General features: G+C 41.5%; 7 protein-coding genes across 7 annotated transcripts; 1 reads left to right on the plus strand and 6 right to left on the minus strand.

The window, feature by feature from the left end:
- Positions 1 to 2,390: 2,390 nt before the first annotated feature.
- On the minus strand, positions 2,391 to 3,493 carry LOC139353238 (uncharacterized). Its single transcript, XM_070996824.1, has 3 exons — positions 3,483 to 3,493; positions 2,584 to 3,408; positions 2,391 to 2,524 (listed from the first exon to the last, which is right to left on the minus strand). The coding sequence occupies exons 1-2, from the start codon at positions 3,491 to 3,493 to the stop codon at positions 2,739 to 2,741; spliced, it is 681 nt and encodes a 226-aa protein (XP_070852925.1). The 3' UTR covers positions 2,391 to 2,524; positions 2,584 to 2,738.
- Positions 3,494 to 5,706: 2,213 nt separating this feature from the next.
- On the minus strand, positions 5,707 to 6,969 carry LOC108008066 (seminal metalloprotease 1). Its single transcript, XM_017071861.4, has 2 exons — positions 6,830 to 6,969; positions 5,707 to 6,753 (listed from the first exon to the last, which is right to left on the minus strand). The coding sequence occupies exon 2, from the start codon at positions 6,671 to 6,673 to the stop codon at positions 5,885 to 5,887; it is 789 nt and encodes a 262-aa protein (XP_016927350.3). The 5' UTR covers positions 6,674 to 6,753; positions 6,830 to 6,969; the 3' UTR covers positions 5,707 to 5,884.
- A 566-nt stretch (positions 6,970 to 7,535) lies between these two features.
- On the minus strand, positions 7,536 to 8,428 carry Semp1 (Seminal metalloprotease-1). Its single transcript, XM_017075939.4, has 2 exons — positions 8,210 to 8,428; positions 7,536 to 8,157 (listed from the first exon to the last, which is right to left on the minus strand). The coding sequence occupies exons 1-2, from the start codon at positions 8,409 to 8,411 to the stop codon at positions 7,571 to 7,573; spliced, it is 789 nt and encodes a 262-aa protein (XP_016931428.3). The 5' UTR covers positions 8,412 to 8,428; the 3' UTR covers positions 7,536 to 7,570.
- A 477-nt stretch (positions 8,429 to 8,905) lies between these two features.
- On the minus strand, positions 8,906 to 9,883 carry LOC108009548 (seminal metalloprotease 1). Its single transcript, XM_017073995.4, has 2 exons — positions 9,632 to 9,883; positions 8,906 to 9,504 (listed from the first exon to the last, which is right to left on the minus strand). The coding sequence occupies exons 1-2, from the start codon at positions 9,846 to 9,848 to the stop codon at positions 8,957 to 8,959; spliced, it is 765 nt and encodes a 254-aa protein (XP_016929484.3). The 5' UTR covers positions 9,849 to 9,883; the 3' UTR covers positions 8,906 to 8,956.
- Positions 9,884 to 10,620: 737 nt separating this feature from the next.
- Positions 10,621 to 11,596, minus strand: LOC108010573 (seminal metalloprotease 1). The gene is made up of 2 exons (XM_017075455.4): positions 11,349 to 11,596; positions 10,621 to 11,293 (listed from the first exon to the last, which is right to left on the minus strand). Exons 1-2 carry the CDS (start codon positions 11,578 to 11,580, stop codon positions 10,749 to 10,751), a joined length of 777 nt encoding a protein of 258 aa, XP_016930944.3. The 5' UTR covers positions 11,581 to 11,596; the 3' UTR covers positions 10,621 to 10,748.
- A 357-nt stretch (positions 11,597 to 11,953) lies between these two features.
- On the plus strand, positions 11,954 to 12,947 carry LOC108012703 (zinc metalloproteinase nas-13). Its single transcript, XM_070994403.1, is given in 1 exon segment — positions 11,954 to 12,947. A coding segment is annotated over 1 exon segment (759 nt). The 5' UTR covers positions 11,954 to 12,184; the 3' UTR covers positions 12,944 to 12,947.
- Positions 12,948 to 17,394: 4,447 nt separating this feature from the next.
- On the minus strand, positions 17,395 to 19,045 carry Or35a (Odorant receptor 35a). Its single transcript, XM_017078339.4, has 4 exons — positions 18,093 to 19,045; positions 17,903 to 17,998; positions 17,665 to 17,847; positions 17,395 to 17,615 (listed from the first exon to the last, which is right to left on the minus strand). Exons 1-4 carry the CDS (start codon positions 18,972 to 18,974, stop codon positions 17,547 to 17,549), a joined length of 1,230 nt encoding a protein of 409 aa, XP_016933828.2. The 5' UTR covers positions 18,975 to 19,045; the 3' UTR covers positions 17,395 to 17,546.
- Positions 19,046 to 23,938: the final 4,893 nt, after the last annotated feature.

Below are 23,938 nucleotides of genomic sequence, written 5' to 3' on the forward strand. Positions count from 1 at the left end.
CGTCAGTGTATATGTTGACGGCGTTTACGAATTGATGTGGGAGGTTGTCCCAGTCTGAACGGGTGGGTATATGAATTTTGTATCTTCTTTCGAAGTTGACTATGGGTGGGACGTAGTCTGTATAACGTGGTAGGGGTGAATGTTTTGATAGGATAATGGAGTGACCCGTGGAGCCCGTTGTCCAAGCCGCTGCTTCACGGAGTCTCAGCGCTGTTGCAGATGCCCAGCTTTTGGCAAGTAGGTCCAGGGGTTGGAGATCGAGAATTGTGTTTAGTGCCTCGGTGGCGGTAGTGCGCAGCGCCCCACTGATGCAGAGCTCTGCGCTCCTTTGGATCTTGTGAAGGATCCGGAGGTTGCAGTTCTTATCTAGAGAAGGCCACCAAACGATGTTTCCGTAGAGGAGAATGGGCCTGACTATTGCAGTATATAGCCAGTGAACTATCATGGGGGAGAAACCCCACTTCCTCCCTATGGCTTTTTTACAAGCGAAGAGGGCTATGGCCGCTTTGCGTGTGCGATCTAGGATGTTATCAGTCCAGAGGAGCTTTTTGTCAAGAATGACACCTAGGTACTTTGCTTGGTTGCTAAGGGTTAGGCGCGTTTGGTGTAGTTTTGGGGGAACTAGAATTGGTACCTTGTACTTCCTTGTAAAGAGAACTAGTTCGGTCTTTACCGGGTTAACTCCCAGTCCACAGCCAGCCGTCCACCTGGAAAGGGTGGATAGGGCTGTCTCCATTAGATTACAAAGGGTTTGCGGGAACTTGCCCTGCAGTAGGATAACCACGTCATCCGCGTAGGCTACCACTTTTGTGCCCGCCTCTTCTAGAAGTGATAGCAGTTTGTTGACCACCAAAACCCATAGAAGAGGTGAGAGTACGCCCCCTTGTGGGGTTCCTCTACTGACATTCCTGGTCGAGAGGGCCGATCCCATAGTGGAGTGCACTACCCTGCTGGTTAGCATGGTGTGTATGAGTCCCACTATGGGCCGCTCAATGCCCAGTTCAGTCAGAGCACCAGTGATCGCCGTTGGGGTGACGTTGTTGAAGGCGCCTTCTATGTCTAGAAACGCTGCAAGAGAGTATTCCTTATTGTGGAAGCCTCGTTCTATACTGTACACTAGAGAGTGGAGGGCGGTATCGGTTGATCTACCCTTACGGTACGCATGCTGTGCGTCGGAGAGTAGGCTATGGTCGATGGTTAGTCTGATATGGGTGTCAATTAGCCTTTCCAGGGTCTTCAACAAGAAGGAAGAGAGACTGATCGGGCGGAAGTCCTTTGGGTTAGTGTGGGAGGGCTTGCCGGCTTTCGGTATAAAGATTACCTTGACGTCCAGCCACCTTGTTGGAATATGGTTTAGAGCAAGGCAGCCGTGGAAGATGACTGTCAGCCAGGGAAGGGACATATCTAATGTCCGTTGTAGCTGGGCCGGGAAGAACCCATCTGGGCCAGGTGATTTGAAGGGCTTAAAAGAGTTAACTGCCCACTGAATGCGGTCAGGGTTTGAAATGTTGGCAATACTCTGGTCGTCTAGATTCACCTCTATGTGGAGGTCCTCCACTACCTGGGTATTGTTAGGGAAGTGTGTGTCTAACAGTAGTTCAAGGGTTTCCTGACTGTTTTCCGTCCAGCCATCAGCATTGGTTTTAAGATAGCCAATGGTAGCTGGAGCTTTAGCTAGAATTCTTCTGAGTCTGGATGCCTCCGCAGTAGATTCTATGCTACTGCAGAAGTTAGCCCAGGCTCTTCGTTTTGATATTCTTATTTCCTTTTTGTATAGGCTTAGTTTTGACTGATATAGATTCCAGGAGGATTCGCTATTGTTGTATTTAGCTTTATTGAAGTAAGTTCTACACTCTCTTTTAAGGTTCGCTAGGGTTGGGTTCCACCATGGGGGTTTGTGCTTTGTTTTGACTGTTCTACTTGGGCAAGCCCTTTTTAAGGCCTCACCGCAGATATCAGTAAAAGTGTTAACTAGGCTATCTAATTCTTGACGGTTGCGTATGTGTGTCGGAGGAGCGGGTAGGTTCCTGTTGAGGAGATTTTTATAGTATCCCCAGTTGGTTAATCTTAGATTAGTTATGTTCTCGGCGGGAGGATGTTCTAGACTTATTGTAAATTCTATGTATCGGTGGTCCGAGAATGAGTGTTCGATCCCCACCTTCCACGCGTCTAGCTGGTTAAGTAAGGGATCAGATATTAGAGTAATGTCTAGTACTTCCCTCCTATTTCTAGTGATGAAAGTTGGGTCATTACCTTTGTTGCAGATGAATAGATTTGATTGAAGGAGATAGTCGTAGAGTAACTCACCCCTTTCGTTGGTGTTTGTACTTCCCCATTGTGTGTGGTGTGAGTTAGCGTCCCCACCCAGGATGAGTTCCTTAGATGAGTGAGTGCGTATGAGTTCTTGTGTAGTGGTGTTTGGTAGTGGCCCTTCGTGGTCGTGAGCCAGATAGAATGATGCTATGGTGTGATGGGTGTGTTCGTTTAGCTCCAGTCTGACCGTGGTAAGGTCGCCTTCGCTAAACTGTGGAATAAGAAATGTGTTAAAGTGTGTTTTTGTAAGAATGCAGGTTCTGGTTTTACCCTTGTCCTTGGTGTAAAATAGCTTGTATAGGGGGGTTGATAGGCCACAGATGTTGTTACCAACAATCCATGGCTCTTGAATGAGGACTACGTCTATGTTGCCTGTTGCCAGGCGGGTGAGGAGGGCAGCGGATGCTGCCTTGCTGTGGTGCAGATTAATTTGCAGAAACTGCACCATCTTTGGGACTGGGGTCGGGCTGGGTACCCTCCGCTTCCTCCGCTATGTCCTGGAGGACAGAGCGCCCTGGTCGGGTTGTGTCCTGGGTGCACAGCTGTTTCAGGCTCTCCGTCAGCTCCGAGTCGGTTGACACGTAGCCGGTGAGGGTGGCCTCCTCGTGATCTGGTTCGTCGTCGCTCGGGGGTTCGTACGACGCACAGGCAGCCAGGTTGTCTGCCGCTGTTTTATCGGTGTCGTAAATACGAAGCTGCACCTTGTCGAACCCGTAGTTTACTCTGTGCTGCTGGGCTGCGAGGGGTTCCAAGCAGGCCTGGTTTAGGAGGATAACCACGCTCATGGTGACTCGCTCGGTTTTCTCCACCTTGACCACCTTCCAACCGTCTGTTGGCAGTTTTGGGTTGAACCTGGTCAGCAGGCTGAGTATAGCCTCTGGTTCCGATGGTTCCGACGGCAGCCACACCCTCGCTCTCGGTCGAGACGGGATGTCCGCAGCCTCACAAACTGCCAGCTTGGCCCCGGGGTAGACCTCGCCGACTTTGTCAATTGCAGCCTTATAGAGTGCTGCCGATCTCTCGTCTTCGCAGGCGATCAACTTTACGTACTTGGTAAATAAAATAGAAACATTTCGCTGTCGCTTATTAACTTTCCTTGTTGTGTTCCATGGCTCAATTTAATAGGGCGTTCTTTTTGTTCTTCCCAACAAAATTGCCCCTCCTCTTACGATACAGCCATATCCCTCGTTTCTTCACTTCGGCGAAAACAAACAAGTATTTCGTGAAACTCCGTTTATTATCTAAAGTTAAGTTTGATGACTAAGTAAAATATTTTATTTGACTTAATACTTCTGAACTGCATGTCATCTTTAACGTTATAAGTAGTCACAAAACTCAATTGCAAGTAAGAAACGCCCAGGCGTTGACCCAATAATCTTTAGCGAATTTATAGCCATCCACATTGCGTATACGCCACGTCAACCACACACACTTTGCAGCACCATAATCAAATTAAAGCATAATTTTTTACGACGTCATAGTCATAAATATGAGCGATGAAAAATTGTGCCCAAAACATGGATCGTAAAAGGACGACGAGTAGGGGAAAGACGGATGCAAGCCCTTGCAAGTGATTTCTCATTTCCGCTAAGCGGCTGGGCAAGAAAAATAAAATTAAATGTATAAATCATTTCGGCGATGCTTTAAAATTGAATACGCATTCGTCAGCAATAAATCGCAGAGGCCAAAAAGACTGGGATGCTGTAGTTCAGTGGCCCATCTTGAATCCAGAATCTCTCGGTTTCGAACTCGGTCACATATGCGCTTTTGCGCCTTTGGGGAAATTGCTACAATTCGTTTCATATTTCATGTGGCTTCGGTTTTTGGGTTTTTGGGTTTTTGCTTCCGCTTCTGTTTGCGGACGCGCACTTTCCTCCATGAGTTATTATTGGCAAGCGCGGATCCCCCAAAGAGCCAGCGAAATTGGAATTGTTTGCAGCTGATTTGCATATTGAATGCAATAGAAAATGCTGCCTTATTTATGGCTCACTTTTGGGCTGAACGCAATTAGTCGACTCTAGCTGGCCATAAAAATGAGGCACACTTTTATGCGGAAGTCAGGTGAAGTCAATTTAAGCACCTTGTGAAATTTGGTAAAGAAAATGCGTCAGCCTTAAACTAGGTATTTCCCCTTGTCTATAGAAACATTACTAGAATTCGGGGCTATTAAGTCTGTTCATTAAGATTATGTTATAAGTGGTCAATGTCTAGTACAAAGGTTGTGATGACTCAATTGGCGGACTTTCCGGACATAAATGTTATTGATTTCACTGCAATTCGATTATTTTTTTAATTACTAATGTAATTACCACCTGTAAATATTTGTTCATAGGGCCTTTTCACTGATAGTGCTTACGAGAACCAATAAAATGTCTTGATAAGAAAAAATCAGATGCAGTGTTAATACTTCATATATTGCCTCATTCACAAGATAAGAAAAAACCAAAAGTAAACATCCTGAATGGGCATACAAAGGGATCCATTGTAACTATTCATATTACATATACGCCTAGTTTTTTATACAACCATTCAGCACAAAAATGTGTACTGTGTAACTTTTTTGAAGAAAACCGACGGACTTAAAATAATCTTAATGACTTTTAATCGTTAATTGGACAATACCTGATAATGGGCATAAGCTCATTATTCATTTTGACACCTCCACTTAAGACCTAATTAAAAATGTATAATCAAGGGTAAACGCAGGAGCTTATTAAAGCTTTTAAGTGTTTTTATAAAAGTTTTTTTTGGAAATTAGCTGCATTTAAATAAATTTTGAAACAATCAAAGTAAAAGCCCTTAGAAACCCTAAAGAAAAATTATAGTAATTTTATTTTGGGCACCATCTGCCTAAAACTACATCAATCACCGAACTTGTGCCTTTTGCAATTTCATTTTGCCATGTAAAATGCCTTTGGAAAATTTGTCGCTGCTCCTTGGTGTATGGTAATTTTCCCCAAAACATTCTCGTACACCGCTACTGAGGTCCTTTCTTAATTTCGGATGAAACAATGCGCAAAGGAAGACGTTGCAGGATATTCGGAGTGGAGGGAAGAGGAGAAGCCGTGTCGTCGAAACGAACGAGAATCGAATTTATGGTCTAACAAGCGCTGTCAAAATGTGAGAATTGAGTGCCTGCGCCGAGGTCCTCCGAGTTCCAGGCAATACTAGGTGTCCCAGGCCCCTATTCCCTGGGCCCAGATGCTCCCCAGACATTTGCATCTCGCATATAAATCGCATTAGCAGCACGCAATTACTAGACCTCGACACATGGGCACACAAACTGCGGTTTGGGCCTGAATTCTCGAAGCGTTGAAAACGGAAACACTGATAGTTCTTGCCCCCGATTGTGCTTTGTACCCTCCAGATAAGAAATAATCAGAGACTATGTCATAGAGGAATATGGCTTTAATTTACGCTTCTTTATAAATAGTACAGACCACATTGACAATGACAGCGTAGATCAATAAAACCGATCTAATCGCTTCAGTCGGTGGCTGAAAAATATAGCTATATATAATATATATATATCACAATTAGTATACTAGTACATAGTCTACCCGATTCTGAATCACAGCTGAATGGGGCACTTGTACATAATGTTGATCTTATCAATATCCTTTGAGCTGAGACCCACTCGCTGTCCAATTTGCGCAGTGGCATTCAGCGGAACAATGGTATCCTCGCCGTTGATGGAGAAGGCTCCTGGTCGATAATGCAGACAGCTGTCATAGTCGTAACCCATTTCAAAATCGGTCACCACTGTGTCGGCATACTTTTGGAAATTAAACTCCTTGCCGGGCACTATGTTGTCATAGACCACGTTTATATAACCATCTCGTATGGCCGAGCTCTGTTGGTGATAGAATCCCAGGGCGTGCATGAACTCGTGCAGGATGGTCCCTGGCCTGAAACATCCTTCGCCCAGTTTGTAAATCTCTAGGTTCATTTCCTGCGGCGCTCCTTGGTATCCCACTGCCGTGTAGCAACCTCCTGACTTGGCCGTAACGGTCACATAGGCCGTATCATCGTCGGTGGCTTCCCTGAACTTCAAACAGGTGTTCTGCTCCAAGGTATCGATGCCACTCTGGATGGCACTCTTGTGCGCCGCATCAAAGTCATCCGAGATCCTGTAGACCACCACATTTCCGGGCCATCTCCTTTCCGTATTGATGAGTCCATTGCGGGCCATTGGAGCACCATGCTCCAGCCTCCTTTGCTGCTCCTCCGTCAGCATCATATCCCCCTCCACAAAGCCAGCCGCCTCCTCCGGATCATAGACACCTGCTGGCAGAGGCTTGCCAGAGTTAAGCACCACTTGCAGCAGCAGCAGAAGATATATTATTCCAGACCTCGACATCTTGCCAGTTAGGTTCCTCGAAATAGACTAGTAAACTGGCCAGAGAGCATGGCCAACTTAATATAAAACACGGACGAAGGCTGGCCGTACATTTCAGATTAGATACAAACGGGCAGAAACTTATTTCGCAAATTGATAATGACAATCGATACGTACAATTAGATCAAGGTTTACTGCATGTCACCTTTCAGCAAGCGAGGCGCCCAGATGGAAACCTTCCATTAGTCATGTAAGTTTACGATAAATATCTCTAACATACATACGTCATGGCTTGTCTCTTGGACTTTCGTGATTACCTGTGTGTGATAGCGAATTATATGAACAGTGATTGGATTCTTAAGTGCCGACAAAAATAACAAAAACAAATATATAATTAAAACCTCTGCTCCCCAAATGTGAGTAATTCCTTCAAAATCGTCGGTTGATAACTGATTACTGCCCAACAACCAAGCCACGCGTAATCGCTTGTTCATTGGGTTGTCTATTAGGTGTTCACATTCAGGGCCTTATCACAGCACTCAGTTCTCTACAGTCTCTCTACTCTACGAGTCTACAAACCGGGGACTAAGTGATAACCCATTCAAGGCAATAAGCAAAGTGCTCAACTGACTTCTTTACAGAAAATATAACTCAGGTGAGAGAATTGAATTAAGAGAATTATACGCTTGTGTGATTATTACACTGCGGTACAAAATTATTGATCTATCGTTTTATTTTGTAAATTAATTAATTGTAAAGCTTGCAAAGGTTTGTTATCAGGGCAAGATTAATCTAAAGCAATATTAAAATAATAAAAATAATAATAATAATAATTAAAATAATTTTTTTATTCGTTTTTTTTTTGTCTTTAGAATATTAGTCAATCAATCAGTTCTCGTACAAGTAAGATTTTTATTGTTATATTAAGATGATTTTTTGTATCGAGGCTTCCTGGTCATAACCAGGGCACTTGTACATTTTGTTAAGCTTCCGAATATCCTTTTCGCTCAAATAGTGTCGCTGACCCATGTTCACGGCCCCCTCCTTTAGAGCCAAAATTGTGGGTTGACCGTTCTTGGAAAAGGCCGTTGGTAGATAGTGCATAAGGCTTTCGTAGTCGTATTCCTCTCCAAAATCGTGCCACTGTGTTGTAGTGTCGGTGTTAAGGAAGTTAATATTGTACTCCGGATTAATATTATTCCATTGGATCTTGACGAACTCGTCTCGATTTTGTGCCACATGCTGATGTTCGAAGCCGAGGACGTGGAGGAGCTCGTGGATTATGGAACCTATACGAAAGCAACCCTCGCCAAGTGGATAAGTCTGGAGGTTCACCACTTGCGTTCTATTCCTGAAGCCCAAGTAATAGGAGTTGCAGCCCATGCCATTCGACTTAATGATGACGGCCTTGAAACGCTCTTTTTTGGTGGCCGGCTTGAAAACAATGCACGAATTTGCCTCTATGATGGACATAGCTTTGAGAATTTCCAGATAATGACTGCCACCTTGGAAATTCATGTTAAACCAGTGAACATCTCACTTTGTCTGCATACATACTAAAGTGGTTTTCCTTAATGATATAATGTACAATGCCATTGGGCCAGCGATAGATCTCATTGGTCATCCCGTTCCGGGACCGAAACGGCTCACCTATGATGTCCCCTTGAAAATACTCCGGAAGCAGTTCCGGATCCATAAAAGGTTTACCGAAAACTACTCTATCAGACAGGAAAATTAGAGCTAATGCCAGAAGAAACATGATGAAGCCAGATATTAAACTATACTAAACGGCTAGTCGTAATAGTGGATATTATAGCCTGATATAATTTACCATGAATAACATAGTAATATATTTATTTCAATTTAAAACGACATGCTTATAATTCGTGTTAGTTATAACACTTGCGAACTTTCTAATAGGTCAAAGAAATATCGCAGGTGAAATTAAAGAACAAAAGCCTAAATAAAATTTTATTATTAGATTGGAATTTATCCCGTTTGGCGCGGTATTGTTTGATGGTGTTATGCATAACAAAAACATTTATAATATGGTTATCGATTCTAATTTTAATTTATGCCGAAAAGTACAACTTTGAATAACGTACAAAATAATGCTTGCATACTTTCAGATGTTGGGATAGTAAAATTAATCAGTTGAAATCTATATCAAATGTAAATATATTTGGAACTCTTGTCCCTTATCTTAGCTTAGGTTTTCCCTAACCTCCATTGCGCCTCAATGAAAATTCAAACTTTTGTGGTAACAAATACATTTGTATTTAATTGTATAACCCTTTATAATTATTACACCTGCCTAGGGCACTTGTACATGACATTAAGCTTGTTAATATCAGACTGGGTCATTTGCAATCGCTGTCCCATCACCTCTTCGGCGCCTTCCTGCAGCGGCACAATGGTCATCTCTCCGTTCTTAGAGAACGCATACGCCGTGTAGTGCAGCACACTGGAGTAATCATAGGGTTCCCCGTAGTCCTCGACGGTTTCGTTATCGTACTTGTTGAAGTTGCCCTCGGTGCCCGCCGTTATGTTCTCCTCAACGATTCGCACGTAGTCATCGCGATCCCATGTGCTTTGCTGATGGTAGAAACCCAGGGCATGAAGGAACTCATGGACAATTGTTCCCAGCCGGAAGCAGCCCGAATCCAGTGCGTAGTTTTGCAGATTTAGCTGCTGAACCCTGTTGCGATAGCCCACATATGAAAAACATCCACCCGCCTCCGAGGTGACGTTTATATAATATTCCTGATCAGTGGTGGCCTCCTTGAAAACCAAGCAAGAATTTTGCTCGAGGATGCGAATACCTCGCAGAATATGGTCGCGATGTTCGGTGTCTGAATTGTATTTTTAATAAAAATTTGTGTTAACAATAAAATATTATTTTTTATACATTTAGATTATATTTATGTCGAATCGTGCTTTCGATCTAATTTAACCTTTTCAGAGAGTATATGTCCTTACCAATATCCCGATTGATGTAGTAGTAGACAATGCGGTTGGGCCATCTGTAGGCTTCGTTTCGAAGACCATTCCTTCCCTCCGGACTGGGAACCATGTCGCCCTGAATATAGCCAGCTGTCAGCTCCGGATCGGTTTCAATCCGTTCCTGTGCAGCAGGAGCAGCCCAGCAGCAGCTAGCCAGGAGTACAACCACCAAAGTTAAGGTCCAGGTGTTCATGTTGATGGCTTCACGGTCAGCAAGTAACTGTTTACGTCGCCAATTATAAGGTGACAAAGCGGTATAGTTTTTCAATGGATAATTTATGGTCTTTAACAGAGTTAAGCTTTTATGGCAAGCCAATGGTCACTGCTAAGTAGTTATCTAATCGTTTAAGGTTGCCTGCATAATATACGTCGGGTATATATAATCTTAATTCAGGGTAGAGTTAGCTAGCGTTTCTGGAATTCCCGCCATCGAGATAAGATCTACATACCTTTTTATATGGATGAAGTTGGGATGAGGAAGCATTTTGTTCACTGGGAAAATACGAATTTCCTATAATAATATTAAGTATAATTTATGCATCACAAATAGGCCAAAGAAAAGAAATTGAAAATTATATATAACCTGAAGAGCTGAAGGCCTACAGCAGCTATAGCTCATGCCCACTGTCACCACCAAATAATTTACAATTTGTTATTAGCATCATATCAATAAATAACTAATTTACACATTAAAGAACAACTTATTTACTTCACTCTACCTTAACTTATCTCAATTAACTTTAAATTACTCCTGCAATACCTTAACTTCCCAAACCACCTTTCTCCTTTTCCTTCGCTCCGAAAACAACAAAGACTAACCGACCATGACCTGTCCCATTGCGTAATATCATCTTGCAACCTTTCCAATCTCAATCAGCATTACAATGCCTTTCCACCCCCAAAATAAAGAAAATCAGTGACAAAATTAATCTGAAGGTAAACGACAGCGACGAACATTCGCCTAATTGCATTTGTCAACACAATAAACAGATTATATTTCGCTTGAGCAAAAGATGACAATAATGAAACGAAATTTATCTTCATTACGCCGGTAGAAAACGCTGAATGGCGGTACGATAAACAGTGTTCATTTCTAAACAGTAGGGCATTTGTACATGGCGTTTAGCTTTTTGATATCAGTTTCACTCAGCTCCAGTCGCTGGCCTATGGCATCTTCCTTGCCCTCCTCCAAAACCACTATTGTCCTCTCGCCGTTTTTGGAAAATGCATAGGGACCGTAATGCATAACGCTGCCATAGTCGTATTTCTCGCCAAAATCGTTGACCGTCTGTTCGGTATATTTATCGAAATTGAACTCCATGCCTTCGGTGATATTCTCCTCCACAATCTGCACATATTCATCCCGATCGGCGGCACTCTGCTGGTGGAAAAATCCCAGGGCATGTAAGAACTCATGAACAATCGTATAGAGGCGGAAACAACCGACTCCTATTTCATTATTCTCAAGATTTAGTTGTTGAACTCGGTTTAGGTAACCGATATACGAGAAACAACCGCCCTCCTCGGAGGTCACATTCACATAGTATTTCTGATCGGAGGTGGCCTCCTTAAAGGTCAAACACGATATGGACTCGATCTTTTGAATGGCGCTTACAATGTGGTTCCGATGCTCTTCATCTATTGAGATTATTACTAATTATTGAGGGACTTGGAATTCAATTTAAGCTCTCACCTATATAGCTATTGATGTGATAGTAGATGACTCGATTGGGCCAACGATAGGTCTCATTGCGCCAAATATTCCTCGACATTCCACTAGGCACCATATCACCCTCGATATATCCAGCAGTAAGCTCTGGATCTGTCTCAATCCGCTCGGATGGGGCGGCCAAACCGACGGTGATCAGAACCAAAATCAGGTATAATACACTGTAATAATACATGTTGGTTGTTAAACGCTCCATTCAATACTGCCAGGCAAATTTAAAGCACGCGCGCTGAATTAATCTTTAATCTTTCTAATTTATGATTTTAAATTATATCTAATCGTTAGGATCGGTAGCTAACGAAGGGTTCTTATCTAAGGCTAATTTGTAAGAAATTTTAAAGCCAGCTATTTACTACTGTAGCATATTTTAAGGGTGCAATTAATAGTTTGATATAGCGACTATTATAAATACAATACCCAGATTTATTTTTTTTTGATAACAAATTTAATGTAATCCCTGTTTTAAATAAAAACAGTCATAATATATAGGTAGTGTTTGTCTTCTAATGGGGTAAACACATTTACTGCTTCCGAGAAAAATTAAATGCTTCCAGGCCCAAAGGGTTCAATAGAGCTATATAAAATGCAAACAAATAAAAACGGAAACAAGCCCTCATAAAAAGATTTACACTCAGTTTTTAGGGTTTAAATCACTTGCAGATATAAACAGATGTTACCATAGGACAATAAATTTTGCAATGTTGCAGGTTTTTCGCGCAATCTAGAGGAATTATCTCAGTCCATTGTGTTCCAAACGAATAAAAACGTCTCGCTCTTGATAACTGGAAATCAGTTCCGAGATGCATTACCTTGTAATCGCTTTGCTTTTTACCCTCGGTTCTTCGGGCCATGCTCGTCCTACGATTGAAATTCACGAGGATGATATCATAATCATCCCAGAACAGCAGGGATTTTTTGAAGGATACCCAGAATCTCGGGTTGTAAAATCGAGGGCAGAGTTCTATTGGAGAGGCAGCACCTTGGTCTATAGAAACTTTTGAAATACATTGTAGAAAAGGTTGTTATATTTTATCGCGGCCATAGCTTCCTTGGACCAAGCTCGTGTAGAAAGCGCCATGGCAGAAATATCATCGCAGACCTGTGTGAGATTTCGCAGGACAGAAAACCGTCGAGAGCCACAGGTGGTAATACAAAGGCAAGGTTCCGGCTGCTGGTCGTATGTGGGATATTTGGGCCGGGTAGACCAGGCTCTAAATCTGGCTAGGGGCTGCATGTCTAGTGGAACCATACAGCATGAACTACTCCATGCATTGGCCTTCTATCACACCCAGAGCGATCCGCAAAGGGACAGTTATGTAAGGATTCATACGGAAAACATAAAACCCGGCCACGAACAGAACTTCAAGAAACTTCGGGCCAATGGAGTGACTAACTTTGGCCTGGGTTACGACTACGACAGCATCATGCACTATGGACCATTTGCATTCTCCAAGAACGGGAAACCAACTATCGTTCCTCTCAAGGCAGATGCAAAAATTGGCAAGGCAAGACAACTGAGTCCAAAGGATGTGGAAACCCTACGGAGGATGTACTGCTAATCCTATAATCTTTATATAGTAAGCCCAAGAGGCTAGTAGTAGATAACTTGGCTATCTATGAAAATATAAGTTATAGATCCTAATTAATAAATTGACATTGGTATCTTTAAGCCAAATTGGTTATACTTTGTTTTTGCCTAGGAAAATGTATCCTCACGTCAAATTAGACTTGCTTGTTAGCTGCATGAACTGCCGTGAGGATAAAAACCGTTTCCAATTGTGTTAATTTCATATACATAGCCAGACTACATCCTCTCTCAAAGTAATCGCAACATTTGCAATTCTAACGAGCTGTTGCACTTGACAGGAAACTAGAGACTCCCCCCTGCCAACCGAAAAACCTCTACCACAGACCGGTTAATCTGCAAAACAAAAAGCCCCGGCCAGCATAGAGGAAGTGTTTGCCTTTGCCGGCAACTAAAAATTGAATATTTAGTGGTCGTAATTAAAAATTAGCGCGCCAGGCAACTAACCATGCGACCGAGAAGCCCGCACCTAAAGCCAACCCATGGAGTCCGAGTCCTTCCGTATTCCGTATAATCCCAGGACGAACTATCTGCGTAGACCGTGCCGTATTCTCGGCTCTCTATCTCCCTCACACAAGGACTCGCATATACATATATTTGGTTTTTTAATGGCACAAATTGTACTAAAGCCAAAGCTTCTCCAGAGCTACCTGCCCACAAAACGGAAGTCGTAAACATTTAATTTATGCAAGCAGTGCATTTGCTTTTTTAGTTGCAACTAAAGATGGGCCAACGTCATCCAGTACGGAATAGGTGGTTTAGTCCTTGTGTTGCTGTTGGTTTTATCAGCTTTTTAAGTTGGTTGCTTTACCGACAAGGCATTTAAAATGTGTACTTACCTTAGGAGATAATTTTAGAGTGAGTGTTTAATTTAGGAAGACGGCACGTCAAATGATTAGAAGTTTAATGACTCTGAAAATATTACAAGTTTTATAAAAAACCTTAAATACTTCAACTTAACTAACTAAAATACTTAAACTAATACTAAAACCACACATAAAATTCAAGAGAATGATCATATCTTATCTTAAGTGCAAGAAATTAAAAGTTCTTACTCAATATCATAACAAACATAACGATCCCCTTTCCTGCAAACCTCAACTCAATTAAATCACTTTTTTTATCAAATTTCGTCCTTGCCCAGCATCCCAACGCGATTATCACGCTCTAAAGTCATAATGTCTTGGGAATTTCCTGCTTTTTATTTTGAGAAAATATTGCTGGCATAATAAAGAGAATTTAATGGGTTAAGGCGGCCACTAGGACGCCTGGCCATCAAGTTTTCGCCAAGAGCAGTAAAAAAGTCAGCTGGCTGGAGGCCCGCTTTCTTCTTTTCGCTTTCTTTTCCCGAGCTCTTTGTGTTGTGTGTTTGGCCCCTCGCTCTTCTTATGATCGTTCTAATTTTATGACATTCTATTTTCATGCATAGCTAACGAGACGCATGTGTGGGTGTATGTGGGGTTTTCAGGGGGTATTTCTGGGGGTTTTCAGGGGGTATTCAGGGGGTCGTTCTAGAGGCGGGCGAGTGCAGCCATAGCCATTTCATAGTCAGACATGAATGCTGCGCTTTGTTGCCCTGCTACGCCTTTGTTTGTATTGCCCTCAGGGGTAAAGTTTTTAGGATAATAACTTCCTGCGACTTTACGAGCCAAGGCAAAAGCCAAAAACCCACCAGCAGCAGCGGCAACTGAAGGGAAATGAGAATACTTAAGCAGAGTACACTGCAATTAAGGTTGTTGGCATTTAATGAGCACAACTTGACAAAATTGTATGGTAAATAAATACTCTGCACTTCTAAAACTGGTAGCTCTGTACACATTTAATTAAATTGTAAATATCTTTAAAAAACAGTTTACAGTGGCCTTAAAATTAGAAATTCCCAGTTTATTTATTTGCACTTAATATTATAAGCGGTCAATAAGGAAATCAGTATTTTCTTGCAGTGCGACAGAGGAACTGCATATGAACAACGTGGCGAAGGCAAGCCCTGAAAAAATATCTCAAGACCTCCACTTAAAGCAGCCAGCAAGTAAAAGCAAAAGCAAATGCCAACACATCAGCGTTGCCAAGGGAAGATGAGCTGGCAGACCGCAGAAACTTTTGATGCTGTCGACAAGCCCGTAAAAGCTGAGAATTAGCTCTGCCAAGCTATACATTTCCTAGTTAAATTTAAATATTTAAAAAAAAAAATGATTAATGCTTAAAATATACAAGCTGAAGATGAAATATTACTTAAAAAAATAAGATAAAATATTTTATTTGCTTAACAAATGTTCATAGTTTCTGGTTGGCAACACTGGTGAGAAATAAAGCGGAATAATATGGTATGGAAATGGAGGCTGCGGTGGCATATTAAAGACAGACAGCTGTAGTAGGAGCACCGTCGTGGCTGTGGGCATAATCTCAGACATAATTACACACACAACTCACAGGACCTGGGCAAAGGAATGTGAATGCCAGGACTCGGAGCCTCATTCTGATTCTGGGCCGTAGACTGACAAATGCAGTCACACATGAATGGGCTTTCTTCGGGGCTTTTTCTAGGTTGTTCTTACTTTTAACGGGGCCAGGGGAAAGTTGACTTAAAGGTGAAAATGCCTCGCAGCCACCTCGCTTCCCAGGAGGACATTTCTCGAAAGGGCAAACTTTTAAAGTGCATTTAAAATTAATTAAGCATACGACGTGTTGTCAGTTCGAAAAGTATTGCATGACAGGTACTGCAATAAAAGCGAATCACTGCCGCTTTATCTGGCAATTAACAAGTGTCCTCCTTTTTTCCGCTGTAATTGATTTAAGGCCTTTGAATCAGAGTTGAGTCCCTGCGAAAGCGGTAGAATCCCTTTCTTACTTTATTCGCTTGCTGTTGCGCTCCACGCGCTGCTTGAAAAGTTTAGACACAATATCGCTAATGATAATTACAAGCTAAAAACTTTTCCTGCACTCACTTTAACCCCTCTATACATTTGTGCATTTGCCTTTAGCTTCAGTTGGCAACACAAGCATAAATATAAAATTTTCAGTGGCTAGCACAAAAGTTCAGCAAAGCCAGTGGGAGCGATAAGGGAATGTGAGTGCAGAACCAGGATATTTTGGCCCCCCAAATGCTCATTTTTCCCAGACTCTGTCGGTTCTAATTAAGCGCCATTATTGCGACTTGCAGTCAATGCATATAAAGATATCAAACATCACGCTTTGGAATCCATGTGGGAAATTCCGGTTCTCTATTTTATTATTTTAATCAGGAGTGGATTCTATGAACAGAGCCTAATTGAAAAGAATTCGGAAAATCAACAACGAAGGTTTTGTTTTTATTGGATAAAATTCTTTAAAAAAAAGGGTATAGTAAGATAGGATTTTTTACAATACAATATTTTACCATCTAAGCATTTATAAACTGGTTTATTTGAAGCCAAGTTATACTTAAAATACCAGAATAAAAAGCTATCTTAAAAGTTATTCGCTTTGATAAAAATGAAGTTAGATACTTTACACTAGGCTACCCTTAGGTACATGGTATTGGGGTTGAAACAAACCCTTTTCCAACCAAAATCCAACTACAAATAGAACTCAATAGTGGCAAGCAAGACGAGGAGCGGCACATTTGAAACAAAGTTACCTGATGGTTTTTACTTAAAATAAAAATAAATAAAATGTAATCGTATTGATAAAAATGAAGTAAGTAATCTTACACTAGGCTACCCTTAGGTACATGGTATTGGGGTTGAAACAAACCCTTTTCCACTACAAATAGGACTCATTAGTCCTGGCAAGCTCCTCGAGGAGTGGCACACAGACCCAGTCGAACAACACGGCGATAATGAAGTACAAATTGGCTAATGGGGCGGGTCGAAGCCTGAAATCGACGGCCATGGAGACGTCGACAGGGTCTAATTATCAATGAGCGGGACACGCCTGTCGAAGTTCGACTTCCTCTTATGAGGGAGTTATGGGCGGAAGATGGAGACAGCCTAAGCTCGGTGCGAGCGAGATGCATGGCCTTTTTATGTGAAAACTTTTGTGCATTTTCATGGCGAAACTTTAATGGATTAATTTACCAAAATGTTCGTGCCAAAGGAAATTGAAACATAGCAGGGTGGAGTCTCCTCCGAAGTTGGAGATTTATGGCTTACGGCAGAGACGATGCCAACCAAACCCGGCTTAATGGCCGCTGATCATTTCCAGAGATGGCAAAACATGGAAAGCTGGAAATTTATATATTTTTTTTTTTGACTCTCTTTTGCGTTTGGTATGCTTGCGATATTCTAATTTCATTACCCAACAGCAGTGGCAAAAGTTTTATTAACTTTTTGCAAGTTTTTGCTGCACAGAAATCATGAATATTTTATTGCACATTTTCAGGCCACCCACATGGACACGCACATTTTCTCACACACAGCCACGGAAAAAGAGCAAAAGAAGCGAAAGTCAATGATGCGTGTGAGCCAGCGCCTTTTATCAATTTAATTTAATTAAAATTAATTCACCAATAATTGACTTTTAATATGCAATCATTTGTATCAGCGGACTAGAGTCGCAGAAGGAGGCAGCCGTGTGGCATTTAAAAAAATGTGAATTGTTTAATTGCTCATTTGTCGACGCTGCATCGAAGTGAGAAATGTGAAGTACGAGAAGGATGCCTGCAGGATCTGTGAAAGAGGTGTTAATTGAATGTTTTTGAAATTGCTTTTCACTCACTTTTAAGCCAGCCTGCAGACTAACGCGAAAATACTTTAGTCCAGTAACATAAAAGGGTTTGCTGTTCATTTCAATGGCCAAATTAATAAGTTTAAGCAATCGCAGGTTATCCCGGGGACTTGTAGAGTACTGCAGGATTTGCTCCCACTGGGTTAGGTAGTACATAGAGCTGAGAGAGTCCGTCTAAATTGAAAACAAAAATTGCTTAAATAGTTCATAAATAGGTTGTTTGGCTCACAGTAAAAGCCAAGTTTGAGCCAAGCTGTCCCAAAGAAAGCAGTTCCACTGTCTTGGCCCCAAACCAAATCGCATAGATGTAGTTAGCCATGGGATTCTGTTAAAAATTAATATTTTAGAAGGATTTAAAAAATATTTAATGAATGATTGTAATATATTATATTTAAAAATTTTTTTTAAGATTCTCTTACCGTATAAGCCTTAAATGATAGAGCGCATAGGAGACCAGCAGCAAAGGCAAACATGATGAAAACCCGCACAGTATACTGGGCCTCCAGCTCCTGGCCAAAATGATTTAGAGCCACATTTTTTCTCAGAGTTTTGATAATTAGTTTCTCAAGCTGTTTGGCCATATATGGACGTTCCCTGGCTGCCAAAATCTTTTCAATGGCCAACTCCATGTCCCTTCTGAGCAACAGATAGCTACCATTAAGATGCACAATTAATTCACACAGCAAACTAGTCTCCCCAAACATCATGGAATCTATGATAATGCCAACCCACACATTGCTCAAAAGCAGTGGCACAAAAATATACAAAGGATCCGAGTCAAACGGAAATATCATTGAGTATAGAAAATCCTTACTTTGGTTAATTATCGAAAATACAGGTGCGATTAGATAGAGTGAGATTACTGCTCCATACATGGCGGAAACTAATCTATTTATCAGCATTTGTCCATCAACTTTCCGAAACATTTCGGGTTCCTTTCGCGGATCTATATAGATCTTGGCGTAGAATATTTGAAGAAACTTCTGAAGCTTCTCGAAGTGCAGGAGAATATGAAGACTCCGGAATTGGGCTTCCACCAGGATCAAATAGGTTGGCATGCCAGTGAGAAAGGCGTCCAAATTCCGATTTCTAGCTTCATAACGCAGATATCTTAGTTCCGCTTCGTTGTGCTGCATAAAAATCAGGCATCCCAGCACAGCCATAACCTTGTCCAGATATCGGGCCCACTTCCCAGTACTCGGATCCAAGGGCCAGAATATGTGATTCAATCGAAACACAGCCAAGGGCCAAGCCAACTTCACCTTCTGACCATCAGCGAAACGGGGCACGTAGCGACCCATAATGTCAAAGTCAAGACTGTTGAACAATGTCGACTCTCCTCCGACTTATATAAGCACCAGGGATTAGCCAGGAGCACAGACGATGACAGTTTCTCAACTTTTAAATGAACGCTCCCATGCGTGCAATGGCTCAATTAAGTTATTATCCTCCAGTTCCAAGCCAAACGGAAACATTTGAAAGTTTCACATTAATATTGCCTCATTTACGATGTAATGGCTTGTCCTCAAATAATTGAGACAACTTTTCCAGGACCACCACGGGGGAATTTGCCTTTATTAGGGGTTATTAAACGCAGGTAATGTTGTAAACAGGGGTAAACAACAGAATCAAACGCATAAACAAATTTGAAATTATTAAAACACAAAAAATTTATATATAATATGTTCGATTGCTAATGAAATTTTAATTCTAACTCTGGTTACAGTACTATCTCTATTTAGGCTGCAGAAAGTGTCTAGAATGGGAAAGAAAATGTTTCCTACGAAGGAACATCGTTTTTTATAATGAAAAAACTATTATTTAAATTTATTGAAATGGTTTTCATAATTAAGGGCTTTTAAATTATTTTAAGACTAAAGAAATTTTGTTCTTTTATGGACTGTTTTTGTAAATCATTATTTTAATCTTAAATTTAATAATTTCATAAATATTTCAATGCGAGTAGAATCAATTAAAAGAATATGCATTTTTTTTATTAGCTTGTAAGTATAAATTGATTTTTTCTGATGGCAATAAATTCCTTTGTTGACAAATTTGATTGTCCCGAGTCAAAATATATTTATTTAACCACCTATAATTACCATTGATTGTTTATATAAGTTAAAAAAGCATTGACTTTATGATTTAAAATATAAAAAAATTGACAAAAACCAAAATAAATAAAAAGTTTGAATTACCAACGTTTCGTATGTATCTGTCATTTAAGGCATAGTTAATAGGTGACACATTTTTGCACTCTCCCCAAAGCCAACATTTGCGCAGTCATGAACTCCCGCCTGCTATCTGGGGCATGGAAAACTCACTTAACAAATTCATAAAAATCAATTAATTCAAACGCGCAACTTTCCCACGCTGGTGAAGCTTTTCCAGCTTTTCCGGATTACTCCCAGCGATGCCATTTGTCCCGGTCCGCCTGCATCCGCTGCGGTCTGCACTCGAGATAGTGGTGGCAACAGTTTGTGTTATGAATATTTTAAGAGGCAGCCGTCTGTCTCTCCCTTGTCTAACCGAATAGAAAAACGACAATAAGGCAGCACAGGGCCAAAAGGAGCGGGTTTGGAGGAGGAACTACAAGGGACAACCCCTGCGTAGAAACTGCAGTTTGCTCGCCACATTCATCTTAATTTCCTGTCACGACAATGACAACGAGGTTCGTTGGCTTGGTGCTTTAGTGGGTTGCTTTCGTGGGCAGTAGTTCTGCAGTCCCCTCAGTCCACTGAAAATCCCGACTACTGAATCCTGAATCCCGGCCATCCAGCCAAGTGTGCGTCTAGCCAAGCGGCTGACCGAAGCCCAGAAAACAACAAGAGCCACACATTTCACTGCCATTCTGTATGCACTTTGCCTGCAAGGATACAATGTATTGTTTATGAGGTTTGCCGAGGCCTGCTGACTTTAAGTCAAAGTTTTCGAATGGGCTAAGGTGAGAGTCATGCATCATAAAAGTCATCGGGGGAATTTATCTTATAAATTTAAATTACCCACGTCCATTGTTTATTAGTTCTCTGTGCAAAAGGTCAAGTCTGGCAAAGCCGTATTTAAATGTTTAGGAAATCGTTGAATTGGAATAACTGCCATACAAAACACATAAAATACATTAAATATCTTTAAAATTATCAAAAATCGTTGGTGGTTTTCAAATTAATTTAAGACGGCCGATATAATAATATAATAGGACGTTTGGTACAATATATTTTTGTGCCCTGAAACTGGTACGTTCTTCCAGTAAAGTGTTTTAGAAAGTAAATTATTTAAGGCTCGACATTAATGGTCACCAACACAAATCTCAGATGATTTCAAAACTCTTTAAGATATACGATTTAAAGAAAATTGGGTTTTTTCATATGATCAGTTGGGAAAATCTTACCCTTACTTATAAGATAATATAATCACGTTGATAATTTCGATTTTTTGATAATCTACAGAGCCACACCAATTCGGCTTTCCAAAGGACCCCCTTTTGTCTTTTCTCCATCCCAGTGTTCCGCTCATTTTTTTCGTGTTGAGCGCTTTTTAAGCCTTTGTAGCGGCTGTTGCTGTTGCTTTGGCTTTAGCCTCGGCATCTGTATCTGTATCTGTAGCCGTGCCAGAAACTGTGCCGGCTTTGTAGCCCATAGACGGAATTGCTGGGCATCCTGGCGAGTCCTTGTAGTTGTTGTGCGTGGCTGTGGCAATGCCAAATGCCGTCAAAAAGCAAAGGGCCAGAAGCGTTTCTGTTTCGCCCGGGCGTTTCGCATAAACAAGGGTGGTGGCACGCCCCCTTCTGCCACATCCCCACGCCGGCCTTTGTCCGCCGTTTGTGCCACTTCCACCCAACTCTTTTGCTCGATGTTATCGCGTGCCACAGGATATTGCACTCTAAGCCAGTAGATGGCGTCATGTAAAGCTGGACAACATCCGATTAAAACTTTACGATGTGCGTGTGTCCGCCAGTTATACCACACCCCCTATATCTCCGCCCAAGGTTTTTGTGTCTCTGCCTGGGAATGGGGGGCGTGGCGAGGAGGGGCTGGGGGTGGGGGTTTGGGCCGTCTCGTTGGTCAGCAAGTGGATAAATTCTCATTTACTGCTCTTTTAACCATGCTGTTTTTGTCGCTTCTTCTTTTCCCTAGTTTGCTAGTTATACTTGGAATGGAGCTATTGGGGAGTCTTTGACTTTGAATGAGTATATTTTGCAGTCTATAATTCTTAAAAGCTTAATTTAGAGTTAACACTGATGAATAAAAGACCTTTATTGTAATAAATATCTTTAAAAATATAACATTATTTATATATAGATTTGATTATTATCAAGCTAATTTTACGTGAAAAATATGTACAATATTTCCATACCAACAAAAGGAAAACTTAAAAAGGAAAAACTAATAAATTTGAACCGAAAATTAAGTCTAAGAATTTTTATTGTCTTCAGATAACAAACTTATCCTTCTATTCTAACAAATGCAACTCATTTATAAAGAAACCTAATATGTTTATGAAAAAATAAGAACACCAAAACAACAAATATAATTGTATAATTGGTTTGTTTAGTGAAACTGATACCCCTTCTTTGAAAATAACCAGTAAAATCAATGTGTAAACATTTCCCCGACCAAAGCTGCATTTTAGATCAAATCAGTTGCAGGTCAATAGGTCGTTTCCCCGAAGAGCTGAGGTATCAATTAGTCCACCCCCTGTCGCCCCAATGTCCGCTGACGTTCAGTTTCAGCGTGTAAATTGTCCACTCGTTATGCGGGAGGGGGTGTTTGGGTTTTCGGTCCTGCCACAAGGGGGTAGCATGGTTAAAAGGACGAAGGACGCAGGGCGGCTGAGTGGCAGGGTAATAGCGCGGCATGTTAAACTGACCGCAAGCATTGTTTATCATTAAGTGCGGCCCATGGCCAGAAAGAGTGGGCCCTTTGGATACGGATCCAGTAGCTAGTTCCTGGGTCAGCATGTGTCACATGACATACGTGCAACTGGAATGTACTGAGTGCTAGTTCTCCTCGGCCTGGATGCAATATTTTCTTCTCCGTTTTTTTTTTTTTGCTTACCCAAACATGTGTATTGTGGCCGCCTTGGGTTAATGGAGTCGTTAGTTAGGCCACTAAAAACCAAATGAAAAGCTCAACTTTAAGCGCTCCAACATTAAATAAAGGAAATAAAATAAACTTAAAAGTTTATTTTTTTAGCCATTTTCGGCAAGCAATTCGGCCCACCATCCTTTTGCAGCGAGTGCATGCAAAACTTTTGTAATTAGGAAGCAATGTCGGTCATTAGTGCGGGAACTGTTGGCCAGGGGCGGCGGCTAAGGGGGGGCCACTGGAATGACCACAAAAAGGCGCCAGCAGTCAAAACAACAATGCAAATGCTCGGCGGCGAAAAACTCTCCAGTTTTCCTTCCACATGGAGGAAGATGGAATGCACTTCCCAATTTAGTGGGGAAATTTTCACCGAGATAATTACGAAATTTTAAAGCGACTAAGATAATATCGCAAACTATTTCTAAGAGATATAAAAAAAGGGACATGGATAAATATTTGACTCTTTAATGAAGTTCTTTATTTTTTCGGTACTTCTTATCTTTGATTTATAGAAAAAATTTTTAAGTAGTATCCCCAAATTGTTCTCAGCAATTTAAAAAACAACTCTATTCTAAAAATCCAAACTAGTTATATTTATGGGTCATAGATAAAAGTCAAACATTTTCTTTCATGCAGATTCTAAATTTAAATGGCTTAATCTTATCCAATGTGTCCCATTTCAGCTCAAAGCCCAAATGCCCAGGGAACTCCCAACTCCAAACGCGTTTGAAACAAAGAATTGGAACCTTTGCGGACCTCCGCGACAATGGCCATGAAGATGGCGACCAACAGTTCGCAGTTCGGATCCGTCCAGCCGTTAGCTGGCAGGCACAATTGGACGGGCATCGAGCGTAATTTTAATAAAGTTTGAATGTAAAACTTTTCGATTTGAAATGCGCATAAAAGTTAACTATTTCCGACGGTCCGGTTCTATAGCTGAAAAGTGAAAAACCCCGAGCGGCAAAAGCTGAGAATGTGTGTGAAAAAGTTTCCATTTTGACTGCCCAACGTTGTGGTGATCATTCGATGGGAGGTGTGGGTGGACAAATCCAACCTCTGGCAAACAGCGGATGTGACGACCACTGGCCACGCCCACACTGACTGACAGGAGGCGCCGTTGCCATTGCCGTTGCAGTTGCAGTAAAAGTAGAAGTCTCAGTCGAAGACTCAGCCGCAGCAGT

Source organism: Drosophila suzukii, chromosome 2L (genome assembly GCF_043229965.1).
Source record: "Drosophila suzukii chromosome 2L, CBGP_Dsuzu_IsoJpt1.0, whole genome shotgun sequence".
NCBI classification, from domain to species: domain Eukaryota; kingdom Metazoa; phylum Arthropoda; class Insecta; order Diptera; family Drosophilidae; genus Drosophila; species Drosophila suzukii.

Coding starts and splice junctions, on each gene's coding strand:
- Semp1 (XM_017075939.4), bottom strand. CDS start 8,411: ATGTTTCTTCTGGCATTAGCTCTAATTTTCCTGTCTGATAGAGTAGTT. Junction 8,158..8,209: donor CATTAAGGAAAACCACTTTA/GTATGTATGCAG, acceptor TGAATTTCCAAG/GTGGCAGTCATTATCTGGAA.
- LOC108010573 (XM_017075455.4), bottom strand. CDS start 11,580: ATGGAGCGTTTAACAACCAACATGTATTATTACAGTGTATTATACCTG. Junction 11,294..11,348: donor TCACATCAATAGCTATATAG/GTGAGAGCTTAA, acceptor TAATCTCAATAG/ATGAAGAGCATCGGAACCAC.
- LOC108008066 (XM_017071861.4), bottom strand. CDS start 6,673: ATGTCGAGGTCTGGAATAATATATCTTCTGCTGCTGCTGCAAGTGGTG.
- Or35a (XM_017078339.4), bottom strand. CDS start 18,974: ATGGGTCGCTACGTGCCCCGTTTCGCTGATGGTCAGAAGGTGAAGTTG. Junction 17,999..18,092: donor TATCATTTAAGGCTTATACG/GTAAGAGAATCT, acceptor AATTTTTAACAG/AATCCCATGGCTAACTACAT. Junction 17,616..17,664: donor GTCTGCAGGCTGGCTTAAAA/GTGAGTGAAAAG, acceptor CCTCTTTCACAG/ATCCTGCAGGCATCCTTCTC.
- LOC108009548 (XM_017073995.4), bottom strand. CDS start 9,848: ATGAACACCTGGACCTTAACTTTGGTGGTTGTACTCCTGGCTAGCTGC. Junction 9,505..9,631: donor CTACATCAATCGGGATATTG/GTAAGGACATAT, acceptor AATACAATTCAG/ACACCGAACATCGCGACCAT.